The 25840-nt window shown below is 37.6% G+C and overlaps 1 protein-coding gene across 1 annotated transcript in view; it reads left to right on the forward strand.

The window, feature by feature from the left end:
* Positions 1–25840, forward strand: part of LOC136863040 (uncharacterized) — a 361925-nt gene that overhangs the window by 266269 nt on the left and 69816 nt on the right. The window contains exons 4-5 of the mRNA XM_067139358.2: positions 8240–8428; positions 15290–15294. Coding sequence (XP_066995459.1) covers positions 8240–8428; positions 15290–15294 — 194 coding nt within the window. The remainder of the gene's footprint in view (positions 1–8239; positions 8429–15289; positions 15295–25840) is intronic.

Consider the following 25840-nt stretch of genomic DNA (forward strand, 5'->3'; position numbering starts at 1 on the left):
GCATACTGACTTATGTCTATCTTCCTAAGGACAGTACAAGTGGTCAACAAAGCAAATGTTACCAATAACACAACAGCGAAAAAATCTTACATGCTAACCAAATGCCCATTTAGTGGGATATATATTCTGCAGCTATGCCTCTGCTGGCGATACCTAGTGTTTACAGAGCACTAGTCTTCTGATACGGGCTAGATCAATTTTGTTACCTTCATTGATTTTTCTCAGTCTTACCCTTGGCTTTGACAATATATAAGCGACAGAGGGTATGAGCGATACTAGTAATGCCATTACTCATGCAGCCAGTCCCGTCTATGAATGGTTTGAAAATGTTGCTTATCGGGTCAGTTGGTGCATGCGTTTCAGTGGGTATAGCAGACTGATATGTAATAGAAAATTCTGGGTCATTGAGGAAAGCAATGGTAAACTACCTCAGTCCTCATTTCCCAAGTGATGCCTAGGCCATCTATGGCAGCTAATGGTACAGGTGTTGAGGATCCAACCAGCCTTCGGGCTAAGGACCGAACATAGACTACATACATAGGCCTACATACTGTACATACATATTCTGCAGCTAAAGGTACTGTTATATAACGCAGATATTTAGCTCTGTACGAGTTAGTAATAGGATACGCTTAAAAGAGAAAATCTAGGCCTATGCATAGTGTTTCTGTAGGAAAGAAATTATTTTATCTAGTGGTTTAATGACCCACTACCGCAGATAGATTTTACCGACGATAGGATAGAAAAATGCTAGACAGGGAAGGAAGCGGCCGTGGTCGTAATTAAGGCACAGTCCCAACAGTTGCCTCGAGTGAAAATAGGAAACGACGGAAAACCATATTCAGGGCTGCCGACAGGGGCGACCCTAACCACACGGCCAACTCGTCTGGTGTTATTATTATTATTATTATTATTATTATTATTATTATTATTATTATTATTATTATTATTATTATTATTATTATTATTATTATTATTATTACTATAGGTATTCTAAAACAAAAAATAAATTAGATGAACATATGTGAGATACATTTACATCAAAGACGGTCAAAGACTTTTGAGCACTTGGTCGTATAGTCCTGACAGTCCTCAACCATTAATTTCATTTAGTATTTTTTTTTACATCCTGTTTGTTCGTATGCGGCTGCAATCCGTACCCTACAAGCCCCTCTGTGTTTTTGTGGAGTTGGCTATACCGGCTAGTATGTAAATGATCTTCCATTAAGGAAGAAGTACTCATATGCTAATGAAAATGATGACCCAGTCCTTTGTCCGGTCTGTGGAGCGCTTCACTCGGGGTGAGAGGTACAGGGGCGCTGGAGACTCAGTGTGTTCTCGTGTGGAGACAGTTAGACCTTCTTGTCCTGTGTTCACAAACACGAACTTCTTCTGTCCTAACTAGTGGTGTAACCTTCCTTTAATCTCAAGTTTCTGTACTGTCTATGGTTGTTGTTGCTTCCTGTAAGGGACTTGGGAGTGTATAATTGATGTGTGCGAAGTTTTGCCTGATAACTTATGATAATGCGATGTCCGTACTGGAGTGTTTATGTCTGGGACAATGACTGGGAAGTCGCCGTGACCTGAATGTAACGTTACAATTGAATTACGAAACCACGGATGAGAGGCTGAGGACACTCGGTTCCAGTCCCTGAAACCAGTCTTAAATTCATGACAGTGCTAGGAACGGAATCGAGGCCAGCCAGGCGAGAAGTTTACCCCTAGATCACAGCCGCGCGACGTTGGTTCTGATCCTCAATGTACTGATTGTTGTTGTTGTTGTTTTTTTAAATATTTTCGACTGCTCTAAACTCGATTAAAAGGTTGGGACTTCCTTATTCATCATCCTCATCTACTGACTTATATAGGAACGGTTTAAAACTTGTTTTATTATGATGTGTCTTATAGTATCCAAAACTGTATCTAGACCTGACTATGGAATAATTGGTTTTGGATTTGAGTCAGGGTACTAAGCCATCATTTTCTCTGAATGACTGTAAAATAAACTGCTCTCAAGATTGTCATTGAAATACTGCTCATTTGGCTGTGTAGCATGTCCTTCCTCAGCCAATATTTTGCTGCTACACGTTAAAGCATAGAATGCGCAGCAAACTGTAAACATTGGTAGAGCCTCCACCATGAGATCCTCAGTGTGAATGCAGTTTTGATCATTTTTTAAATCCCAATAATTTGATGATAGCTGCTACCCATTTACTGATGAACATTTTTAAAGAAGGAAATTACAAACTTGTAAAATCTCGTGTTTAAATATTTAAACCACGTGTCTTCATTGAAAAATGATGAATTATTCAGGAATAAAAGTTCATTACTAATAATTCTATACATTAAAGCATTTAATCCCCAATAGCAGAAGAGCGCTGTGTTGTATGTTGTTTCTCTATCGAAGTGAACTAAATGGAGACACACTGTTCTAAAATCAGAGTGAGGCTTTGTATCTACTACTGCCTCTCATTACAACCGATGAAACATTTGAAACGTTTTAAATGAATATTCTTCCCTGGCGTATACAGAGGGACATAGGAATACCACTGTTAATTTATATATGACCTAATGTAGCTACCTTATCTCCAGTGTCTAAGTAATACTATTTCATTCTTCGTCAAAGAACTCTCCCTACAACTTGGGAGGAGGGAGGTAGGCTAGTTCATTGACCTTCCTTTACTCTGTTGTGTTTTTATTCTATTACCTGTGGACCTAGATCCCGTGTGAGGTAGAGGTCATCACACTGATATGTTATAAGAAGATGATTACACGGTGCACTCTGCGGTTGACGGGAGAGCGGTGTGGAGGGTCAGTCTAAGACACCTCGCTCCCCAGCTGTCGTTTATCTTAACCCTTCAACTCACTCTTACCCTTCGTATTTCCTGCCGCTAGTTAGGGTGTTCACTTCCTTGGTGATTTGCAAGTGCTCAGAGGTTATTCCACTCTCCGAGACTCACCCGGATGATTGGACTCTCAGCGCAACGGTAAATATCCAATCAAACTGACTTCTCTAAACTTAGATTCATTCACCTTAACGTGGCTCTAAACCACGTCAATACTTTACTTCTAAGTAATAATAACACACACTGCATTCATTCCATTATTTTTTGTAGGTGCCTTCAATTAAACGAATGTATTGAGCAGTTTAGAGTTCGTGTATACCCATTGCCAGTATGAACTAAAGATATGTTTAGGCCTATGTGAAAAGTAGAGCTTTCTCCAGTTTTCCGTTTAAAATTAATTCCAGCAGATGTATTCGATCACTCTTTTGTACTCGTTGTGAAGCTCATCAGTCACCTTCGTGCGTAATGAGTATGTCAATGTGACTCGTGATCGTTTGCACATCGTCCATTGTGGACTGTGAACTTTAACTTTCAACTGCGAACGTTGCACGTCCTAGTCAAACACAGTACAAGGCTATGGATGGGATATCAACCAAGTATGTCATACGGATAAGCAAACAGCACAATGTGAACCTTGTATTCCTTTCCTCAGTGAAAAATATAATATCTCTATTATCATTAGTTGGTAGTAGCTTTCTCTTCACCGCTAAAAATCCATTACATCCATTGGTTAAAAGAAAATAAATAAATAATATACAGTCAATCAATCAATTTAGTTTTACATGATGCCCTACAGCTTTCAAATTCCTAGTGTCATATAAGGTTGAAACTTGTTTTTCAACTGTTTGGGTTCTCGTAGCGTATACTTGTTTCATTTCTTTACAAGTTGCTTTATGCCGCACCGACACAGATAGGTCTTATGGTGACGATGGGACAGGAAACGGCTAGGAGTGGGAAAGAAGTGGCCGTGGCCTTAAGTGACGTACAGCCTCAGCATTTTCCTGGTGTGAAAATGAGAAACCACGAAAAAAGATCTTCAGGGCTGCCGACAGTGGGGTTCGAACCCACTATCTCTCGAATACTGGATACTGGCCGCACTTAACACTTGTTTCATTGTGATGATCTTTAGTTACATAATCATGATTTTATTACAAGTTTACAAACTATTCACTTACAACCTGATCCATGTTTCTGGAACAATTATAAACATAAGTACTTTAATGTAGATTTAACACGTTCTATACCGAATTTGACTTATTCATTTACTGGAAAAAATATCCTAAAATGATTATATTCCAGCATACACTATACGTTACATAAATGGTGATATAAACGTTTTAGTTGAAATGTGTAGGCCTAATATTCTCACGAGTGCTGTTCATATAACCTTCACGTTTGAGAAAATTCCACAGTCTGATTGTGAACAAAACTATTCTGCACAATAGAATATGATAATTGGTAGAAACGCATTAGTATGCCTATATCACTTATGTAACTCAATGTAATACCTTGGTGAGACTAAATTTACCTTATATCATCAGTGAAGAATTATTTTGTGCCAGCCTTTAGAATTAGGATTACATGTTAGTATGCTCTAAATTCTAATGTATTAATATTATCTTCTGGAAATAACTTTATAATTCCCTCTCCAGCCCAAATTTATTTGATACATGAAAAAGAAAATTCTTGAAAATCCCCTTCAAATAGGTATGAATAAAGTTTCTGTGAAAAATTCATTAAATTTTAGGAAAAATGGGACAGAGATTACAAATGGAATAATTGAGCAATACGAAAGAGTTACTGAGCGAACTCACAGAAAACATAGAAGTTAATGATTCAAATCGTAATCATTGGACTGCAGAGGATTTTGAAGTTACATGATTTAAAACGAGAAAGTACTTAAATTATTTCTAAATTACTCGTGTTTCTATAGTTCAATTCGGAAGCTTTCTCTTGCAATCTACTCTGAACTATTTTTGTGGAAGGTGCTTGTTATCCTGGTCTTAAGATTTTGCCTAATGAGAACAATAAAATATCATTACACCGCATGCTCTTTCATTATACTGAGATTGGTTTAAGGTATCTGTGCTTTTTAACACCAAGCAAAGAATGAGTCTTTACTGTACACAACAGACCTTACAAGAGGCATATGTTGAGAGTTGATCATTGTTAGAACCTATTCAAGCATATTAAAATAGCCTCTCTTCAGGATTCCTAAGAACCTATCTTTCAACGATCAGAAAGGGAAATATGAACTCTAGTTGTTGGACGAGTCGAGGTTTGAAACGCAATATTAACAGAGGATTGCCATTTGTTTCCAAGAATGTGAATCACTTGAATTTGAAATTTATGAAATTTCTTCTCCACCAATAGTTCAGACATTATAAATTAAACACTTTCTAAATATGTCAGAAACTTTAATTTTCCTGAAAAATTCTTAAAAATTACGAAATAAACAGTGAAAAGCATCCAGTGTGAAAGTAAACTAAAATACTGTACAAGAAATATCTCTAAATAGTCACATTTCAGATGTGATGAAATGTTAACCTCGATTAACTCAGAGCCTGAACATCTGAAGCTAAGTTATACCAATGATTCTAAGTACGTGCCTTAACCTAGTCTTGGTGTTACTGCAGCAACAAAGTCTTCACCAAAGTTGCCAAAAGTTGAGTTCAATTCTCAGCGGCCGATGCCTCGATATTATGGCCATTAAAATAGCATTCATCACTATCAATATCCCTTCTAACGAATGTTACTATTTTCTACTTGCAATTGAATTAGGTTCACGTCCTTTCGGACAGGTGCATCATAATTAATCTTATTTTCTTTAATAAAATAATTCATTCTTAAATATATAGTTAAATTTGTGATGACCATCCAAACACTAACTCTATCAGGAGTTCACATGTCCATCAGTAATATTTCGTTTGCAATTATGAACTTCAGAAAAGTATGACATTTTGGTTTGTTACTTTGGACAATTTTGAACGTTTTCTTACTCACAATTCTGACATAAATACAATTTTCAGATCGACGTTACGCAAAAATAATGAATGTAGGTTTTATTCTACTGTAATCTCTCCGGTTCCTTGGCTGAATGGTCAGCGTAGTGCTCTTCGGTTCAGCAGTTGTACTGTACAAAGCCGGAAGTCAGGTTATTGGTATCGTGATTACTCGGGACTCACCCAGATTTAAAAGTACATAACACTTAGAAGAGGGCACTGTTCAGTACAAATTGACCATGAGATTACGACAGGGCCCGGCTTGTGATTCTTACTTCTCTAGCCTTCACTTAAAACTCGAGAGGCCCAAGTAGCCTTTTACTGTAGTTTAAATAGCAATGTGTTGTCCACATCACTTTTCTCTCTCTTTCTCTCGCTCTCTCTCTCTCTCTCTCTCTCTCTCCCCGTCTCATTTCTTTTCCCCCGCCGTTGTGGAATATAGCAACTTCCAATCCAATTGATCCAGGTTTGATTTCCACTTCTGTCACTAATTTTAGACTAACTTAAGGGATGCACTCAGCCTCAGGTAACAAAGTTGAACAGACAAGTGCTTCTTCAATTATTTCTCACATTAAAACCAAGGGAATCTCGAGGTGGTACCCAACATAGTGGACACGACCGCCTTCTTCGAATATATACAGACATCACACACACTAATAACACCGGATCGGTGACCCAGAAGTCCCAAACCCTTTACATGATAGAATAGTAACAATAATTCATATTCTACGCTGGTATTTCTGCAAATTTGCAACTCTCTCAAACTTGAGAGGTTGACTAAAAGAGGAAAGTGTTTCTTTGACACATTCTAAATAGTAAGATCTTTCTACATTGTCTTTAGGGCCCTATATTTGGAAATTAAAACTTAATTTCGATATAAAAAGATGTGTACGTTATTGAAATCTTTAAACTTTGTTTGTCCATGTTACTTCACTGCGTCCAACAAGTGTATTATCTGTCATTTGAGTGCCATTTGTTTCACCTCACAAGGTATTATCTTCTCAGTGATTAGCTTCATTCACTCGTTTTATCGGAATTAATGACATTGATTTTATCCGTTTCATTTGTTAGTTCTTTTCATTCCTAACTCAATTTGTCAAAAACTGTTTTTCCTATGAGAAAAAGTGCACAAAGTGATTATGCAGATACTTTCCTATATATAAAAGATGCTGTCCACTGTAAGAACAAAGAAATTGAAATGAGGTTTCATCTTTACTCGTGCCTATTAGCATATGGGCAGGCTATATGGAATCGGGTTTATGTTCTCAGGTATGAAGTTTCCTGGGACAATAAAGCCTCAGGAACCGTTAGAACAAAAAGAACGGTGAAGTTGAAACCCTCTGATGAGACCTAAGCTACGAATTGGATTCATATGTAAATTGACCATGTGCATACAATTAAAGAAATCCAAGGTGAAAATTTGAACGCGTCCTCTGCAGGAAGGAAGTGCAGTGACAAAAGTAGTCACCCTTAGGAAAACAATGAACTGATCTAATTAAAGTTAAAACAGTTGTAAGCTTTGTTCCACTCTAGACTTCCGGTGGTACATACAGCAACTGGAAGACGCTTCCGGCTACTGTAATTCCCTCCCATTTTTGTTTCTGCATGACAATATTAGTCAATAATAGCATACCGCTGTTCTCCGGGAACAAACTGTGTAACTATTCCTCGTCTAACTAGAGTGGCAGTGGTCACTCATCATGCCTTTAGTGCCCGAGAGGCTTAACTTTTCCTGCTAATGATGTCTGATCTCTCATTCCCTAATACCTTGTTTTAAGTAATTGGGAAACGAGTAGTCTACGTTTCTCAGGCTCCATTGTCAAAGACATTCCACTGTATTTATAAATGGTAAGTAACTTACGTAACTAGGCGACTTTATTTATCTTCATTTTGGATGGGAAAAAATTCTAGATTCTCTTCTTCTTCTTTATCAGTTTAGCTGTGCCCTTTATTTTTACCTAGTTCCTCCCTGGAGCATATGCTGAGCATATACTAGACCATTCTGAAAAGGATAATGATAACCGAGTAACCAAGTTTATCGTACACTCCTGAGGTGACGAGTGTCATCGTTATGAGATACAAATTGAATATTAGTAGAAAGAAAATGTATGTTTTTGTCAGAATAGTTTTCGCAAGCTTTTATGAGAATTCCATCAACGAGTCATACCAAATCACTTCACACAAATGATTTTTCTGCTTAAATATAGGAAGAAAATGTTTGTGGAAAAGTATATCCATAAATCAGAATGGGCTCTCTGAGGTGATAAATTTTTTCCCCACTTTGATGGGAAATTTCAAGTATTTCTGGTTTACTTTTATGAATTTTTCCTGACAATGATGTATATATTTGTTATGTATTAATAATGTGACTTATGTCCTGTGTGCTTACAGGAGAGCGGCCTTACAAGTGCCACCTTCCCGAATGTGGTCGAGCATTCATCCAGCTGTCCAACCTTCAACAACATTTGCGCAACCACGATGCGCAAGTGGAACGCGCTAAGAACCGTCCTTTTCATTGTAATATCTGCGGCAAAGGGTTCGCCACGGAATCAAGCCTTCGGACTCATACGTCCAAGGTAGGTGAAAGTATATATTTTGTTTTGACTATGGGGGTGCGAAGAGCTAGGAGGTTAGCTGCTGGCTCTCTCACAAAGACCACCATGGTGATCAGATGTGAGATTTTCTTAGTGAAAAATCACGCTCCCATGGTTGATAATTACACACAGGCTAACCATATACTGTACGTCGTCTAGCTGTTGAAACAGCACGACGTGGCCTCCTTTCCCTCTGTAGTGGTACCTCTGTTTGTCAGGAGGTAGCACTAGTGGAGGAGAATGGGCAATGATAAATGCATCTGTGATGAGTGCGCAAAGTGTGGTAGCTTTTGTCGGTTTTGAGCAGTGAAGTCAAATTATTAGCTATACGATATTTTATATTTATCTAAAAGTGATCACTATTTGGATGGATTTATTTACTTATCTTTTAGATGATATTCAAATTCCAAATAACATTTACTGCAAAATAAAATATGGAATATGTTGTATTCAATACAAAGACTTAGTGGGGCAGGTTCATCTGTAATTGAAACAATGATTTTTCATTTCAACATAATAGACTCTGTATGAAATATAGTAATTTGTTCCCAACTAATATCGTAAAGCGTTGCACGAAGGGAGATTCCACTCTCAACCCGGGAGAAGTTTCTTGCTGCTATGATAGCATTGTGTCTTTCCTGGCGAGTCCTAGTGTTTACAGTGCACTGTGTCTTCTGATGTGGGCAATAACAAATCTAATACTTTCATTGACCTATCTTTCTTATTCTTGACTTTGACGACATGAAAGTGACTGAGGTATGAGCGATGCCAGTAATACCTACCATTCTTTATGCAGCCAGGTCCTGTTATGTACAATGGTGTGAATGCGTGTGAATTCAAGTGGTCTTCGCAGACTGATATGTAATACCAACTCCTGGGTCAACGAGGAAAGCAACGGGGAACTGCCTCACCCCTCTAGTGTAGCTCTTCATTGACGCCTAGGTCATCTATGACAGCTGATGGTGGAGTTGTTGAGGATCAAACCAGCCTTCGGGCTGAATACTCAACGTAGTTATATAATATCACTTAAAAACGTAAACACGTGTTCTCATATTCCCTCAGTGGAGGTAAACTTCATGTATATTTCTAACATCATACCAGCCCTCTTGTCAATCTTAAATCTTTGCCTGTATCGGGAATTGAACCAGGCCCTATAATGACGACGGCTAACAGCGCTAACTGTTACACTGCGGAGATGGACAACGCTGTTATTGAAAATCTACTGTAAGATACAAACTGACATTATCTGGCTCTCTCTGTACCACTGCCAATTAGAAAATTTGTCATTGAGATGTAAGACTAACTGAAACTAATTAAAATGATACCCAGGCCTTCGTAGCTGACGTATTTTAGAAGTCACTAAATAATATATTAAGAAGTTGTATTTGACTCTGGAAGACCTAACCCGATTGATTCTGAGTAACGTAATGAAACTGGGAAAAATCTTAAGAATTGTCCACAAACCAAAAGTCCTCGATATTGATATACATGTATATGGTGCACTTTAAACGAAGCATTGAATCCTATGTTCAATACTCTGTTCACTTTTAAGATATATCGTGCACATTTCTCATACACGGAGAAAAGTGACATAGAATGAAATTATAAACGGACAGACGGCCTATCGTACGCTTTGGCAGATGATAGGAAGACCAGTTTACCCAAATGTCTGCAGACAAACTACATAACGGGAAATCTACATTACGGGCGGTAAGATGAATGGAGTTTGTGTTTATGGGTAGTGGCCTGGGCATACCGCTTATGTGAACCAAAAGATTGGCGTATAATGTCACAAGATCGAAAATTAAACTTGATTTTATTTACGTTGTCTGGATTCTACTCAAAAATAAACTAACGTGATGATTCAAATAGTGTTCTCTCCTTAATTTTAAATGAATGCTAGGAAGCGTAAGATTTCTCTTTATTTATTGGAACTATGAATGAAATATTTATTACATCTGAGAACAGTATTTCTAATTACTTGCATGTATACAATATCGTCTTTAAATGTGACATCATCGTAAGTCAGTGTAAATTGAATTGAAATATATATCCTACTACCAGTTTCTCAATTTGCCTGTCCATATTATATTGTAATCTAGCTGGCCAATTGGTGCACATAAATCCTATCCCTGCAATCACTAACTCACATTCTATTAGCGCCGAGTTCAGAGTCAACATGGCACACAAGCCCAGTGGAGTCCACCTAATTTTCCAGGGCAGAACTCGAGCAAGTCGTATCAAGATTGAAGTTTTACTGAAACCTTTAGGCTATAGTTCAGAGATTGCTATCACACACACACATCGTATTTCTTCAGATTTATGCAACCCGCAGTTTATAATCTAACTTCAAACCATCTCCTCAGTCGTCCGGTAAGTTCTTGGAATGAACGCATAGAACCACGAAAGGAACTCTCCGTGTTGATCAAAAACTGCGTTGACAGTGAAATGTTATGCTCTAACAGCAGCTGCGAGCCACTTCTCTGTGGCTGAGGGCGTTAACGGGTCAGTACTAAGCAGTGTGTTCTTTTAATTAACAACTTGCTTTATGTCCCTCCGACACAGATAGGTCTTATAGCGACCATGGCATAGGAAAGGGCTAAGAGTGGGAAGGTCGCGGCTGCGGCCTTAATTAAGGTACAGACCCAGCATTTGTCTGGTGGAAAGTGGGAAACCATGGAAACCCATATTCAGGGCTGCCGCCAAAATTAAGATCAACAGTAATTATGATTACATACCTATATTCGACGTACACGATTTATTCCGATGCAATATGCGCAGCACATATGTCCACCTGATGTTCAGATCAGCTTACGAGGTGGTGTGCATTGTGCACAGCTAACTCGTTATCATCAGACGTAACTGGCAAATCCCGAACAGGCCCCTTCCGAAGGACATCGTTTCACGCAGCCCTCTCTGAACCCTTCGAAACGTATCCGAAGCCAGTAGACTTCGTCCAGGAAATCGTTCATGGTATAAGCATCGTTCTACTCATGTGTTACAGTACGTGTTCCTCCATAGAGTAATATATTCACGTACTCACATAGTGGTTGCCTATACATGAACTATCTTCTTAAGCCCTGATAGTGGTAACTATTCCCACTGAGTGGAGTATGTACGTAGGCACTCCTTGTGTCACCGAAAACCTTTTACGTGTAAGGGCGACGTTACACCACCAGCAAACATACACCATACATCTTCATTATAGATTGTTATTCCTTTCAGCGTTAAGTCTGCAAGCCTCTGTGAATTTACTAAACCACGCCATAATCCTCTAATTGCAACTAGGAAAAATAAAATGTATAGGCAAACTTGCCTGCTCCAACGACCAAAGAGGGTTGCATCCATGCCCTTTATAAGCCAGTGTTTAGGTTGCGATATTTATTACGTATATCTACTTTATTCATTATAAATTCGTTATACGGTTATTTGACACTTCAGGAATGTCAAATCTTCATAAACAATGGCTTCATAGATATTTACAAAATAGTGAATAAAGGAGTATTCGAATCCTCTTTGTTCTGAGAAGCCTGGTTTATCCACCGTGCATAATAATCCACATAGCTACCTCAAATCTGTATTTGCTAGGAGACCGGAAATTCTTACTTCGAAAATTGCTTATGTTTTATGGCATCATGGTCCTGTTTTAAGCCTTTATTCAACGCTCAAACAGTTGTAATTGCACGGCGTAAGCTATCTCGTCTGATACATGCAATTTACGTTCCATACTTCATACTATAATTTGAAAAATCTATCAACTGCGATGAGATCAGACTGTCCAATATAGTAGTGAATAGGCATATCTATAATTGGTCGCAAACTGTCTTCTGTGATAACACACCATCATTTTCTTTTAAAAATAAATGGGTGCTTAAACCAACCAGATACGTAATTCTTCAGTGACAGCTTTAGGGGTGGATATAGTTTGTACAGTGCAGTAACATTTCATAAACATGATTAGAAAAGCTCAACACAAGAGGGCACAGTGTTTTTAAGATGGGCCTCACTACTGCCTCTTGCATGGCTTTTGCATTGTATGGGGAAGCCTACATCCTACCATATCGTCGCTGGAAAGGTAAAAGGTTGTATTCCACAAAGCTCCTCCTATCAATTATTCTCCTTAAGACTGGTCACGCCTCCCAGCCACGTATGGATATGCAGTCCATCAGAACAAATTTTGTTGTGTTCATTTTCTATGCCCATGTGTAAAGGAAAATGAACCTTACAGTACCGTACTGTAGGAATGTACGTTTGCATTACGTATTTGCGCACTCCTAGTGTACAATGCATGTAAGGTTCATTTTCGTTTAATCGTCGACATAGGAAAACGAACACAACGGACATTGTTCTGATGGACTGCGTACCCATATGTGGCTGGGAGGCGTGACCAGTCTTAAGGAGAATAATTGATAGGAAGAGCTTTGTGGAATACAACCTTTTACCTTTCCAGCGACGATATGTTCCCAAAATTGCAGTAAAATATCGCGCAGGATGCGACTAAAGGACATTTTATTCATAGCAATTTGCATTATGTTCAAGAAAAGAGAGGCGAAAATGATTCACCCAGTATAATCGCTTTTATCTTCTAAACGGCTGAGTATAGTTCGTGCTTTTCAAATCCATGTTCAGAACATCTGTCCTTCCTACTGCTTAAATGTTTATCATGAACGCAGTACCTAACAAAATGTTATTTGGAACGGTATACGTCTTAACACTCCTACCTCGAAGCAGTTCTGCTCGGACTCGTTACGCCAAAGCTAGACACTTCAAGTAGTGCCGTTTAAATATGGTTACATATATGGTGAAATACAGAGGGTTTTGAGGAGGAATAGAAAATATTTCGAGAGGCAGTAGATGGACTATTTCAAGTAAGAAAGGTCATATAAACATGTGTACAATTTGTGTCGAATTACAGCTGTTTGTATGGTAAGTATCAGAACAACTTTTCAAAAAATATTAAAAGCACAAAAATGAATTATTGACACATTTATGCACGAATTGGTTGCTGGTATTATGTTTAGTTCTGCCCTCGTAAAAGGACGCCAAGACGACCTCCGACGAACTACGCGTACAATTGCCAAGAGAACTGAAAAGTGGATTGAATTCGTAGGTGGGAATTTTAGACAAGCTCTGTGAACTATTCCAAAAAGATTCGTGCATCATAAATGCATCGTTAAGATATTTGTGTACAACTATTCTGTTACACAAATATATTTTTGCATCAAGAAGATATTTAAGACGAATTGTTGCACATTGTGTATGGTTTAATTATCAATGAATACATCAGTAAATTATTTGTGTGTCTTTAATACTTTTTGTAAAGGTGTTCTTATGCATACCATACAAATAGCTGTTATTCCACACACATTGCTCATTAGACAGTTCTTTATATGGCCTTTCGTACTTGAAATAGTCCGTATTACTGTCTCTCGAAATATTTACCATATCTCTTAGAACACTCTGTATGTCTTACAAACGATATAATGACTCAGAATGGGATTTTAGTTGCATAGTGAAAATAATATTGCAGCCAAAACTATTTTGAAAGTAAAGTGCCGCAAGCAGAATTATATAAATATCAAACTCCTTATTCAGTATGTCCTAGAAGTTTTCCAGTGATTTATGTTGAAATCCGGAATACTTTTACGTCAATTTAATTACAACTCGAGTATAATGTTGGAGTGAGTATTTTGACGCGTTTCAATCTTTGAGACACCTCCTCATAATATGGTTTATAAGTAGTTTCTTCTTAGTTTACCAACCATTCACTTGAGTAACATTATATTTATGTTATGCATCAATGTAAGATCCCATGGGTATTAAGCCTATTTTGAAAGTAAAGTGCCGCAAGCAGAATTATATAAATATCAAACTCCTTATTCAGTATGTCCTAGAAGTTTCCCAGTGATTTATGTTGAAATCCGGAATACTTTTACGTCAATTTAATTACAACTCGAGTATAATGTTGGAGTGAGTATTTTGACGCGTTTCAATCTTTGAGACACCTCCTCATAATATGGTTTATAGGTAGTTTCTTCTTAGTTTACCAACCATTCACTTGAGTAACATTATATTTATGTTATGCATCAATGTAAGATCCCATGGGTATTAAGCCTAATTACACCACTGATACCTACCTGCGGTGCTAACTTGAACTGTGACACCCTAGAAAGTTCTACTTTAACTTTCTAATCATTCATTGCTTGGTATAGTACTGGGAGAGATATCTAGGAAATTAGTGTTGAACAATGTCCAGTGGAAGATAACTCTCAAGGAAGTAGAAGAAAACCTGTCACGTAACGTAATGGAAATGAAAAAATACTGGTGTAATATAGCATATTTATATTCCTGCTATGTTGAAGTTCTGTTTACAAGAAACGTGTGTCGACGTATAAGCCCAGATTTTGTAATTTAAGTATATATTATCCTAGATTTACTTGAATTACTTCAAAGTAATAGTTGTAATAGTTTCAATGAGGTTTTTAGCATGGTGGTCATTATATTGTAGCCGTGAAATATGATAATACGATAGAATACTACAAGACCCTACCATGATGTCTGATGGATATACAATAAACGGATCCAAATAATTCCGCTTAAGAATGTTTCCTAAATTGTCTAAAAGAAAACATATAGTTCTTATAAGAGACATTACAAATAAGATTTATGAGTGTATTCATTTATTGACAATTATTGTCAGTATATAAATTCGAGGAGGTAAAACACAACATGAATTGATTTCAGTTTGTATACTCATGGAGAGTCTAAATGTCATATTGTGGCCAAATGGAATTTCCTCTGGACAGTATCATAAGTAGGGATAATTGACTTACCAGTATAATTATAGGTACTGTAAACGGCTTACCTGCCTCAAGTTACTGTGAATTACATTTCCAAGTTCAATCTCAAAAGTTTCTTAAGTAAGAAAAATTTGTTAAACTAAAATGAACATAAACCTGGACACATCAAAAGGTGAGAGGTTGGTCAACAGAATACTACTTCTACAAGGAAAATGGAAACCACAGTGTGGGTGGCTTGCACGGATGTACAAAGGCCTAGAAGAAGTGGATATCAAGGAGGAAGATATAAAACACAGAACAACATTTAGGAAAAAGTTAGCGGAAATGGGGGATGCACCCAAAATGCCACGGAAGAACTGGAAAGAGGAGTACAAAGACTTACTGTAAGGATCTTTGGCAAGAGTGAAAAGAGAAAAATATTAGTCTGCGTGACAAGAGGGCAGATAGATTGTGTAACTTGAGCCAAAGTTGGCTGTATCGATGATGTATGTATGTTTGTTGGGTACTCAGCCCGTAGGCTGGTTTGATCCTCAACAGCTCCACCATCAGCTGTCATAGATGGCTTAGGCGTCACTGAAGAGGCGTACTAGAGAAACGAGGAGTGAGGTAGTTTCCCGTTGCTTTCCTGACTGAGCCAGAAGTTGCTATTAGGTATCAGCCTGCCAAGCCCATTGAAATGCATGCGCCAACCGACCCTATGAGTGACATTTTCACACCATTCATTACAGGGACTGGCTGCATAAGGAATGGGATTACTGGCATCGCTTATAATACCTCAGTCACTTTCATATTGTCAAAGCCAAGGATGAGACTGAGACAGGTCAATGAAAGTAACAAATTAAATCTAGCCCATACCAGAAGACATAGTGCACTGTAAACACTACATCCTGCCAGCAAAGGCATGAACATAAAATTATTTAGATGACAGCAGACTAGTCGTTGGAGGTTCTACTTCTTTCTACTGTATTAAATGAGGAGGTGGCATGAATCTTCGAGAAATTGGATAACAACTAAACTATGACCAGAAAGGCCGTCAAATGTTAAAAGACTTAATCAAGAACCAACAGATTTTCCACACAATTTTGAAGTTTATTGCAGCCTAAATAATCAGTCCGGATGCTAGTCTCAAACAAAATGTGACAATTCCTTGCCTCCAACCGACAAATATTTTTCTACATATGACCCGTCTTCGAGGAATAGAATAGTTAAATGCAAAAAAAAAGGGTAATATATATAAATGTATCATTTTTACCTGAACTCTTTCGAAACGTAAATCAATTTAATTTAATTTAAATCAATTTAAGTCATAAAGACACTATCAAAAACTGCTATGTATATAATCTAAATTAAAAAAGAAAGCATATTTTCCTCCTTTACAACAAGTGTTCCTTTGAGGACATGATACCTTTTGTACGAGTCTTCAACATGGTCACCCCAGCTTGAAACTTAACTAAACATCCACTGGAAGAAAACTGATTATTCTGTAGGAAAGGTCAATTTTCCACTAGCTTTATCTGAATGCAATCTGTAATTTCCGCCCAATTAACACAGAACAGAAATTCAGGAATTCATAATACAATAAGCAATTAGACCCCTTATTTGTTGACTCGCCATAAAGCTTTCAGTAGTGTAGTCTGGACTGAATGGGACTACAGTCTTTTAACTAAAGTAACGTATTAGAACATACCACGGTAATGCAATTGTTTTTCTACTTGCTTTACGTCGCACCGACACAGATAGGTCTTATGGCGACGAGTAATGCAATTTATAAGGAAATAATAACTATACAGGTAATAATAGTAATCTCGCTGTAGTTAGAAAGTACTCTTGTGGAACAATCAGATGTTACATATGTAAGTAATCCGTAGTCCCATTTATTTAAAAAATTAAACAAATATCCATTGAGGAATGGTTCGTGTACTTTTACATCACATTTCTATTAAAAGAATGCTTTCCACCGCCTATATTTCTATACGTACGGAATTAACTTTCTAACTTCTACTGCAATTAACTCAATACAAATGGCTATCACGCTTTGTGCACTCGTGTTCGTATTTTGTGTATGTGTCATTTATGTCAACTTGTATGTTATTAGTTTTAAAGACTTCCTCCAGGTTCATGCAGATTCCATTATATCACACCAACTATAAGTTATATCTACCTCTGTTAGCTGTATTTTCATCTAAATTAGTCATGGTCTGTAGAAAGTATGAGAACCTGCTGAACTCTTTGAGACTAGTAAGATTTGCATGAAGAAGTCTGTCTGTGATACTGTTCTGTTCATTGTACTCTTCCTCATTCCCTGCCCTTTAATTTGGCTTCACTTCACAAATTATTGTACTTAATTTCTAAATCATAAGAAAATAATTGTATTATCACGCTGCGATGAACTGATCTTGTATCCACTTACCCGATATATCTCCATTGGTTTCAAGCCCACAGTAAACTGACGCTGATCTGACGGGGTGCCTTCTAATAAAACACTGTTCTTGTGTTTTAAACCTCGAACGACATTAAAAGAAATACCGATATTAATCTTGCGAATGACTTGAATAAAATATGCGATATAATAATAATAATAATAATAATAACAAAGATACGAAGAAGAAGTAGAATAAGAAAAGGAAAATATGTGTTGGACCGCCATTAAATTGTTATGGAATTTAAGAGACACCGGGCCGTCATAATTTTGCCCTACTTTTAACGTAATGAAAGGTTCTTAAAGACCAGCCAATTGTGCTGGAATTCGATGCCACGACCTGGGGCATAGAAGGCGATCACATAATCAAATAAGTTACGCAGACAGTCAGCATGAAGGAATTTATGGGTTGATTACATACTATTTTAAGAGCAAGCAATACAGATAGATTTCATTCAATGTGCATTGTTCGAATTAGTTGTTTTGCGATTCCATGAAAATTGTACAATTAATGACACGATGTACTATTTAGAAAATGTGTAAATGGAGTCAAACTCAAGTCTGGATGTTTCTCAACCGATAATCAACGCTCACAAATAAGGAGTGCGAAGTTAATTTGTAATCTTTGGTAGAAATCATGTGGCCGGCAATTGACTACGTACTTGTATGTTTCTAACTAAGGGAAGAGCTACAGGGTGTTGGGGGATCTTCCATTACTTTAATAACGAGTGATACTTGTAAGGAGCCTGTCTTTTACCTGACGTCTCCTCCGGTATCTAATTAGGTGGTGAGCATTATGGTTATTATAATAATAGTAGTAATTTGAACTCTTTATCCCCACTTCAGTATCGGCGAAGTTTTCCGAAATGTACATCGAAGTGTTTTGTAATCAGATAATGAAAATGGTGCAAAATATCGTTTACCCTATTTAAAAAATTTATTTTCGGGATGGTCATTGAATGCAGAATACAGTATAATGCGTTGTTTCCTTCTAAATGAAGTTATAAATTATGTCCGTTGCCTTAAGGTAATTTTAAGCGCATATAACTTCGGACAAAAAACTTGAACATTTTGAAGGGTAATTTCTATCTTCTCTTGTTTTGAGGATACTGTAGATGTTCCAAGGTTCACACTCGTTCATGAGAGAAATTCATCCATTGTTGCTAGTAGCACTCATCTTTTCTATTTCATTTCATGTCAGGTTTTTCTGTGGATTCAAATATTAGAAAATGCGAAACCGAGCAAGCTTTTAGTTTCACGTGACGATAATCTTCATCATTACCACGGAACCTCATGTTTTATGTAGAATGTGAAGGACGTACATTTTAATTTCAAAACTCGCACATGCATTGGCTGGGATTCGAACTGCGATCGACTTGGTGAAAGGCCAGTGGAATTTTAATTTGGCTATCATGTTCTACCCAAATTATAAGAAGAGTGATCAGCAATTTGAAAGCCAATTAATCCTCTCAGGACCAGTTTCAAACATCTGGAATTTGCTCCTCTCCTGAGGTATTTTTCACGTTTTGTGAAACTAATTTCTGTATGCGTAAACATCTTGTAATTCGGTACACATGGTCACTCACTATATCTATATTCTGAAAAAGACATAAAATTAGATTTCCAGTGTTACTGTCCGAAATTTCACTACTATTTGCTAACAAAGAGTCATCCTCTAATATACCGGTGTCATTTTAATCGATATCTGGATCAGCACTAGTAGTAGCCCGTAATACTTCTTCATTATGCGAACGATATCACCCCCACCATTATTGTCTACGAGTACAAACCACGACACTTGAGATTGGTCACCAATACTGTCATGGAGATACAAAACTATTCTTCAGTCTGTATCGATGAATAACATGAACTCGGGGCATAGTTGAAAAGCAGAAAGACGGATGTCACAAGTTCGTATTGTAGAAGGATATTTCATGCACGTGCATAGTAACTGAGGCTACCGGATGAATTCATAGTCAGCACTTATACATAAGTGGAACCCTTAAGTAATGAGGGATCACTTATAATAAGTATTCACTTATATGAGTTTACATTTCATAGACAGCACTTAAAGAGCACACACACTGATACAGTAAGTATCACTGGAGATGTGGCAATGCTGTATATTATGCCCATGCTTCCTGGATTGTGTAGTTCTGGCTACCGAATAGTGGGATGATCTATTGTGTTTTGTTTATCGAAGGACATCGCGCGACCGCGCGCGACATTTTTGAGGTTAAAAGATCGTCTATATTGTATTTGGTTATCAGAATGGATAATAAAACAGCGAGCTGAGACGGCCCCTGCAAGAACATGCGCATAATATAGAACAAGCAGACCGACACATTTTCTCATCAGAATATGCATGACGTGGGAAAAACTTGTGGACAGTGCAAACTACGAAAATGCCCAGAGTCTAATTTTCTTCTTATAATATGTTTATAGTTATTCAGGCGCTCGAACCTACACAAATATTCATCCCAATGTAGAATATCTAGCCTTACAACTGATTTAATGATTTGACAAATATATCCGTAGCCATTACGTTGTGATAGGCCTAATTGCTTCTCCAATAAATTGTAAATAGTATGTTTTGATGTGCGATGCCATAATTTCAGAAACTCCTGATATAATCCGGCAAACGATTGGTTGACTAACCTGATATAATTAGCACAAATTAATAATAATAATAATAATAATAATAATAATAACAATAATAATAATAATAATAATAATAATAATAATAATAATAATAATAATAATAATAATAATAATAACAATAATAATAACAAACTGAATTTAAGAGGTGGCATAAAATCTCAAAACAATATCTTCATTAATGGTGAGATGGTGAGTCCTCTAGAGGTTATGTTCACTCTCTCACACAAAGGAATAAGAATATTCATAACTCTCACTTTACTAAAACGAAACCTCCTTTAAATTGTTGGTCACATTACATTTCGACAGGATGTACCATCTCTACTGCGTGCACGGAAAGCATTCTGTGATGAAATGTAATATATTCAGCAAAATCATTATGCTCCACCTTGCTGCAACATAAGTGAGTCACTTAAGTGTGTGTGGGAGGACCACTTATAGCAATAAGTGGGACATTTAAGTAGGTAATATGAAATGAAACCTGGCTTATAAGTGGGGTCTATGAATTCGGCCCTACGTGCATTATTGACAGTGAACGAACCACCTAACGACGGTAAAATAGTTCAGATCGCTGTTTCTTGACTTGTCACTGATCAATACATAAATAAAATATAAAAAATCAATATTACAGTCGACATTTTGTTTTGCGTTCCCCAAATGAAACACATTTTGTAAAGGTTTAAAAGGTTGCCAACCCGTGCTCTAGTCTGTAGATACCATAATATTTTTAGAGGCTGTTTGAAAACAAGAGCTCAGATAGGAAGTATTAAGCCGGACTGAGAAGCTTAGACGATAGAGTGCTGGCATTCTGACTCCGAGTTGGTAGATTCGATTCTGGTTCACTCCGATGGTATTTGAAGGTGCTTAAATACGTCAGCCTCGATTTGGTACATTTACCGGCACGCAAAAGAACTCCTGCGGGAAAAATTCCGGCACCTCAGCGCCTCCGTATGCCTTAATATTAGCCAGTGGGACACAAAACCAATATTATTATTATTAGGAAGTATTAAAAACAGAAACTCGGAGTAAATGAATGAAAACACCAATGGACTCAGCCCATGGCTCCGTGATTGCAAACCACACCTATGAGGAAGAGGGTGATAATCTAGACATTAGACTCGTGGTCCAGTAATTAGGTTGTCCTCGTGACACTGGAGTTGACGGACTTAGTCAAGAACCGAAACGAAATAAAAGCCCACTTGATCCCCCGTTTCTTCTTCAGCACTTGAATTTACCAATCCACAAAATATCTTGTACAACCTTTAACCAATGCGTGCCTGCACTGAATACTTAGACACTAGTCTCCGACGTGAAAGGTTCATCAATTTGAATACCTAACTCTTCTGGGATTGTAAAGACCCAAGTTAAGAAGTAGAGGAGATGATTAGACTCCTCCTACATCGAATTCAAAGGCTATGTGGGTGGCTACACTCGACATCATTTAAGATTACCAATGTTCACCTCTGGACATGTGGACACAGTTTGTAAGTGAGAGTTGAGATTGCTGAGGACATAGTGGTACACGTGAAGTGTTCAACTGTTAATTAATGCTGAGGACAACCGTGATTACCTGGAAAGTTGTATTCCCTATGTACCATCTGTTTCTCCCCCACTTAATTGGACACACTTATATTAGTCATCCTGTCAACCAAATAGGTGCCTCTTCCGTGACAAGGCAAGGTAACTAACTGCTGGCAACTGAAATCTTCAAAGCCTGTTCCAATAAAACACAATTAACGGATTGTATAGCTTATTTCGTTGACACACTTTCCCAGCAACCATACTCCGGATTTTGTATAATTATACGCACGCCAGGTGAAACGAAAGTCTTTGCTAAGTGTGCTATTATTTCTTAAGAAATATAAAGGATTCTCTTAATAGTTTATTCATATTTTAGGAAAGAAGGGGGAACTGTACAATTTAGTGACATATTAGTCATATCCGACATAATCAACTGAGTATAATTAGATGCATTTCCATGTTTCCTAATTTTAGGTTACAAGGGATGTATTTACCTGGCATTGGACCAGAGATCCTCATCTGATCTATTAATGTTTTCTTCTACCAAATGTTCTCCTAGAAGTGTCCTTAAGCGTGCGTGACAGATATAGAATCATTTAACGTAATCATCCAGGAAACACTTTTTCTTCTTTCATTCCCCAGATTTTTTATTATTTCAGAAGCTGCGTTTTCCAAATGGTGCCGACTATTGGCCTACTTTCTGAGATACAAGATGAAAGGGTTAAAGAAGAAAGAGAAGAGGGCAGCAAGGAAGATCAGATTTTCATTAATGATACCTGACTACAAAAAAGAACTTTTACATTAAGCATCTGCTTCCGCATCAATCTTTCCGGTACAGTATGTTCTATGTAGGTTGAAAAGAAACACTATCTTCGTGGGATGAACTAATTAGACATGCTTTATTGAATTCTTATCGCTGGTGCCTAAATCGTTGTCCGACAAGTTACTCCAAACTAATGCTGGGATTGTTGCTGTCTTGATGAACCAAATTTCAGACCGAAATTCTACTATTGGCAAAGTGATTCGACCACATCCATATTATATAGAATACTATACACTATTATTATTAAAGAATATCCCTGCAATTGTCATTAATTGTCGTTTACAAATACCATTATAAAACACGCCCTCGGATGATCCAAGACTCCTTTCTTCACTTCTGTGAGGGTTTACAATGGCTATTATGATGATGATAATAATAATAATAATAATAATAATAATAATAATAATAATCACTTATGGTCCAAATATCTTCCAAGTATAATAACTGTTTAACGTCTTCAATTTTCTTCCAACATAATACTAACAATTCTTCTCACCCTCACGAGATTATTCCTCCTAGCAACACTAACAACAGTTTATAAAGTTTCTATATATGAACGCAAAGAACTGACAATTTTGAAGAAAACATGAAGAAATAAGACTTTTAAATCTTCCATAAAACCAATGATTTGACTGTGATTGGTTAATAGTTTGGAATACAAACTGTTCGTCTTTTTCCAGCTCTGTGATTTTTTACAATTTGTTTTACGTCGCACCGACACAGAGAGGTCTTATGACGACGATGGGATAGGAAAGGGCTAGGAGTGGGAAGGAAATGGCCGTGGCCTTAATTAAGGTACAGCCCCAGCATTTGCCTGGTGTGAAACTGGGAAACCACGGAAAACCACCTTCAGGGCTGCCGACAGTGGGGTTCGAACTCACTGTCTCCCGGATGCGAGCTCAGAGCTGCGCGCACCTAACCGCACGGCTAACTCGCCCAGTGTTCTAGAAATGAGCTTGCTATGTATCCCCTGGCACAAGAATAGTCAAGCAGCACCATTTGTTCTGGGTGATATCCGGCAAAGGAGTAGTGATATGAAAATGATGCAAACTTTGAGCAGGGAAGACTTGGGAGTCAAGAGACGATCGACTCGATTCGGCGGTATGTTCCGAACTGTCAGAGATTGATTGATGTTAATTCTTAGTGATTTATTCATAGTTTAAACTCATGGATACGCCATGCCCTTTGTTAGTTTTAGCCTACTGTATGTTACATTCTGGAGTCACAATTGCAAAGTATGAATGATGTTACAACAATCGTTCACAACACTCTAACATCTGAGAGACGTAAAGAAGTATTTATGAACTCAGTACCCTGAAACGTTCTTACTTGGCAATCATCTGAATCATCGTAACGAGCCCTAATATTTATGGCTAGTCTTAAAACATGTTTAACGGGTTTGTTGGGGAGCCTTGATTTATAAGTGAAGCTTCAGCCTTTCACCAATTTAACTGAAGGGATAAACAGGGATTAAATCAGTTACAGAAAGTAAAGTGTATAGAGGTCGACATTGTTGCAGGACTAAAGACAACAAACCAGGCGTTAGTGAGACTTGACGCATCGCAACCTGGTAGCACTAATGTACACTCTTTTCTTCTTCTTAATCTTCTTCTGCTTCTCCTTTCCCTTTTTTCTGTTTCTTGGGTCGTCATGGATATACGCATTTAAGAATCTCGATTGCACTTTTATGTTGCTTCTCTCGCACGTGTATTTTGTCACACTTAACAATTTGTAATATTGTGTAAGAAACACACTGCATTATTGAATGTGTAATATTATTCCGTACTTCTCCCACGACAACATATTATACTATGCTAGACACACGTGTTCATTCATGTTCTAGACTAGGCTGTAGGCTGACTAAGTGGTCGTCATCGCACTGTAGCTCCGAGCTTGGCCGCTTAGCTGTCCAAATTGGAGTTATAGTTTCATTTGAATTCTTGAACATCTTCTGCCAAATATCCTGCAGCGATGGTCATGTTCCATGGTGTAACTCCACAACTCTCGTAAAGTATTTTCCTACGGCCGATGCAGTGCCAACAGCTTAACCATTAACGTAGGGTTCCATGGAATCTTCCAAACTAAGTAACATCGGACATGATGAGTAGACTACTTACTTGGAAGACCGTGCTAGGAGGAAGCAGCGAAGAGATGAACTAAGTTACCCATTTCTTAACATGAAATACATTCTGCTCATTGTAGCTGCCTATTGTTCGGATGGATATAAGGGAACTGATTTAAGAGACATTATTGTGACTGCAGTCACCATATCACATCTCATGTAGCAGCTTTTTCAACAGAAATGAATATTCGCTTTGAAGTCATAGAAGCATGTATTAAGGTATTTCTTAGGTTTTAAGTACCGTATATAGTTGTATGCTTAATTTAAAATGAATCTTAGATGGTATTCAATTCTGTTTAAATATGTGTTGCTTTTAGAATTCTAATTCTGTTTTGCATTCCAGAATTGTTATAGCATCAGTCGATGTTATACAGCGTTATCGTCGGATTTATATGCATCAATAGGCTAGGTTGTCATAGTGTGTACAGAGGTTGGCTCGTAGGGAAATGTGATAATGTATCTTAACATTCAGTCAAAGCACTTCTTGAAAACAACTTATGTTCTATAATTTAAAAATTAATTTTAGGAGCCACAGTTTTGTGTTCTTTTGGATTACATAGCTTTCTATAGTTCTCTCACGAGGAGAGGACTCGAAAGCCAGCACGTAGACACCATTCTTCCACACAGTAAGTACACGAGCCTGAAATATGCGTTTTCCTTAGCCGTGATGGACTGCTTAAAAAGATGCGAAAAAGGTAGGCAATTACGTTATATTGGATGCAATATTTTTCCAGCCTAATATACATGTTGTCATTGCAGCCAAAGAAACAGTTCTGCATTTAGTAGCCTCCATTAACCTTCAGTCTACCCTATTAGTGCATATAATTCCGGCCGCGAGTTATCAGGAAAATACCACAACCACTTTCATACGAAATCCCTGTCGATCAGAGCATCCGTCTTCTCTCATACACAATGGTTCTTTTTATATGACTTCAGATACAGTCCGTAACATCCTGTGCTTATCAACTGAAGTTCCTGCACTTCCCTAGACAGTCAAAGGTTAGTTATAGTTTTAGTTTGGTAGCTCTATTTAACAAGGATGTGAAACATCATTA

Source organism: Anabrus simplex, chromosome 2, assembly GCF_040414725.1.
Source record: "Anabrus simplex isolate iqAnaSimp1 chromosome 2, ASM4041472v1, whole genome shotgun sequence".
NCBI classification, from domain to species: domain Eukaryota; kingdom Metazoa; phylum Arthropoda; class Insecta; order Orthoptera; family Tettigoniidae; genus Anabrus; species Anabrus simplex.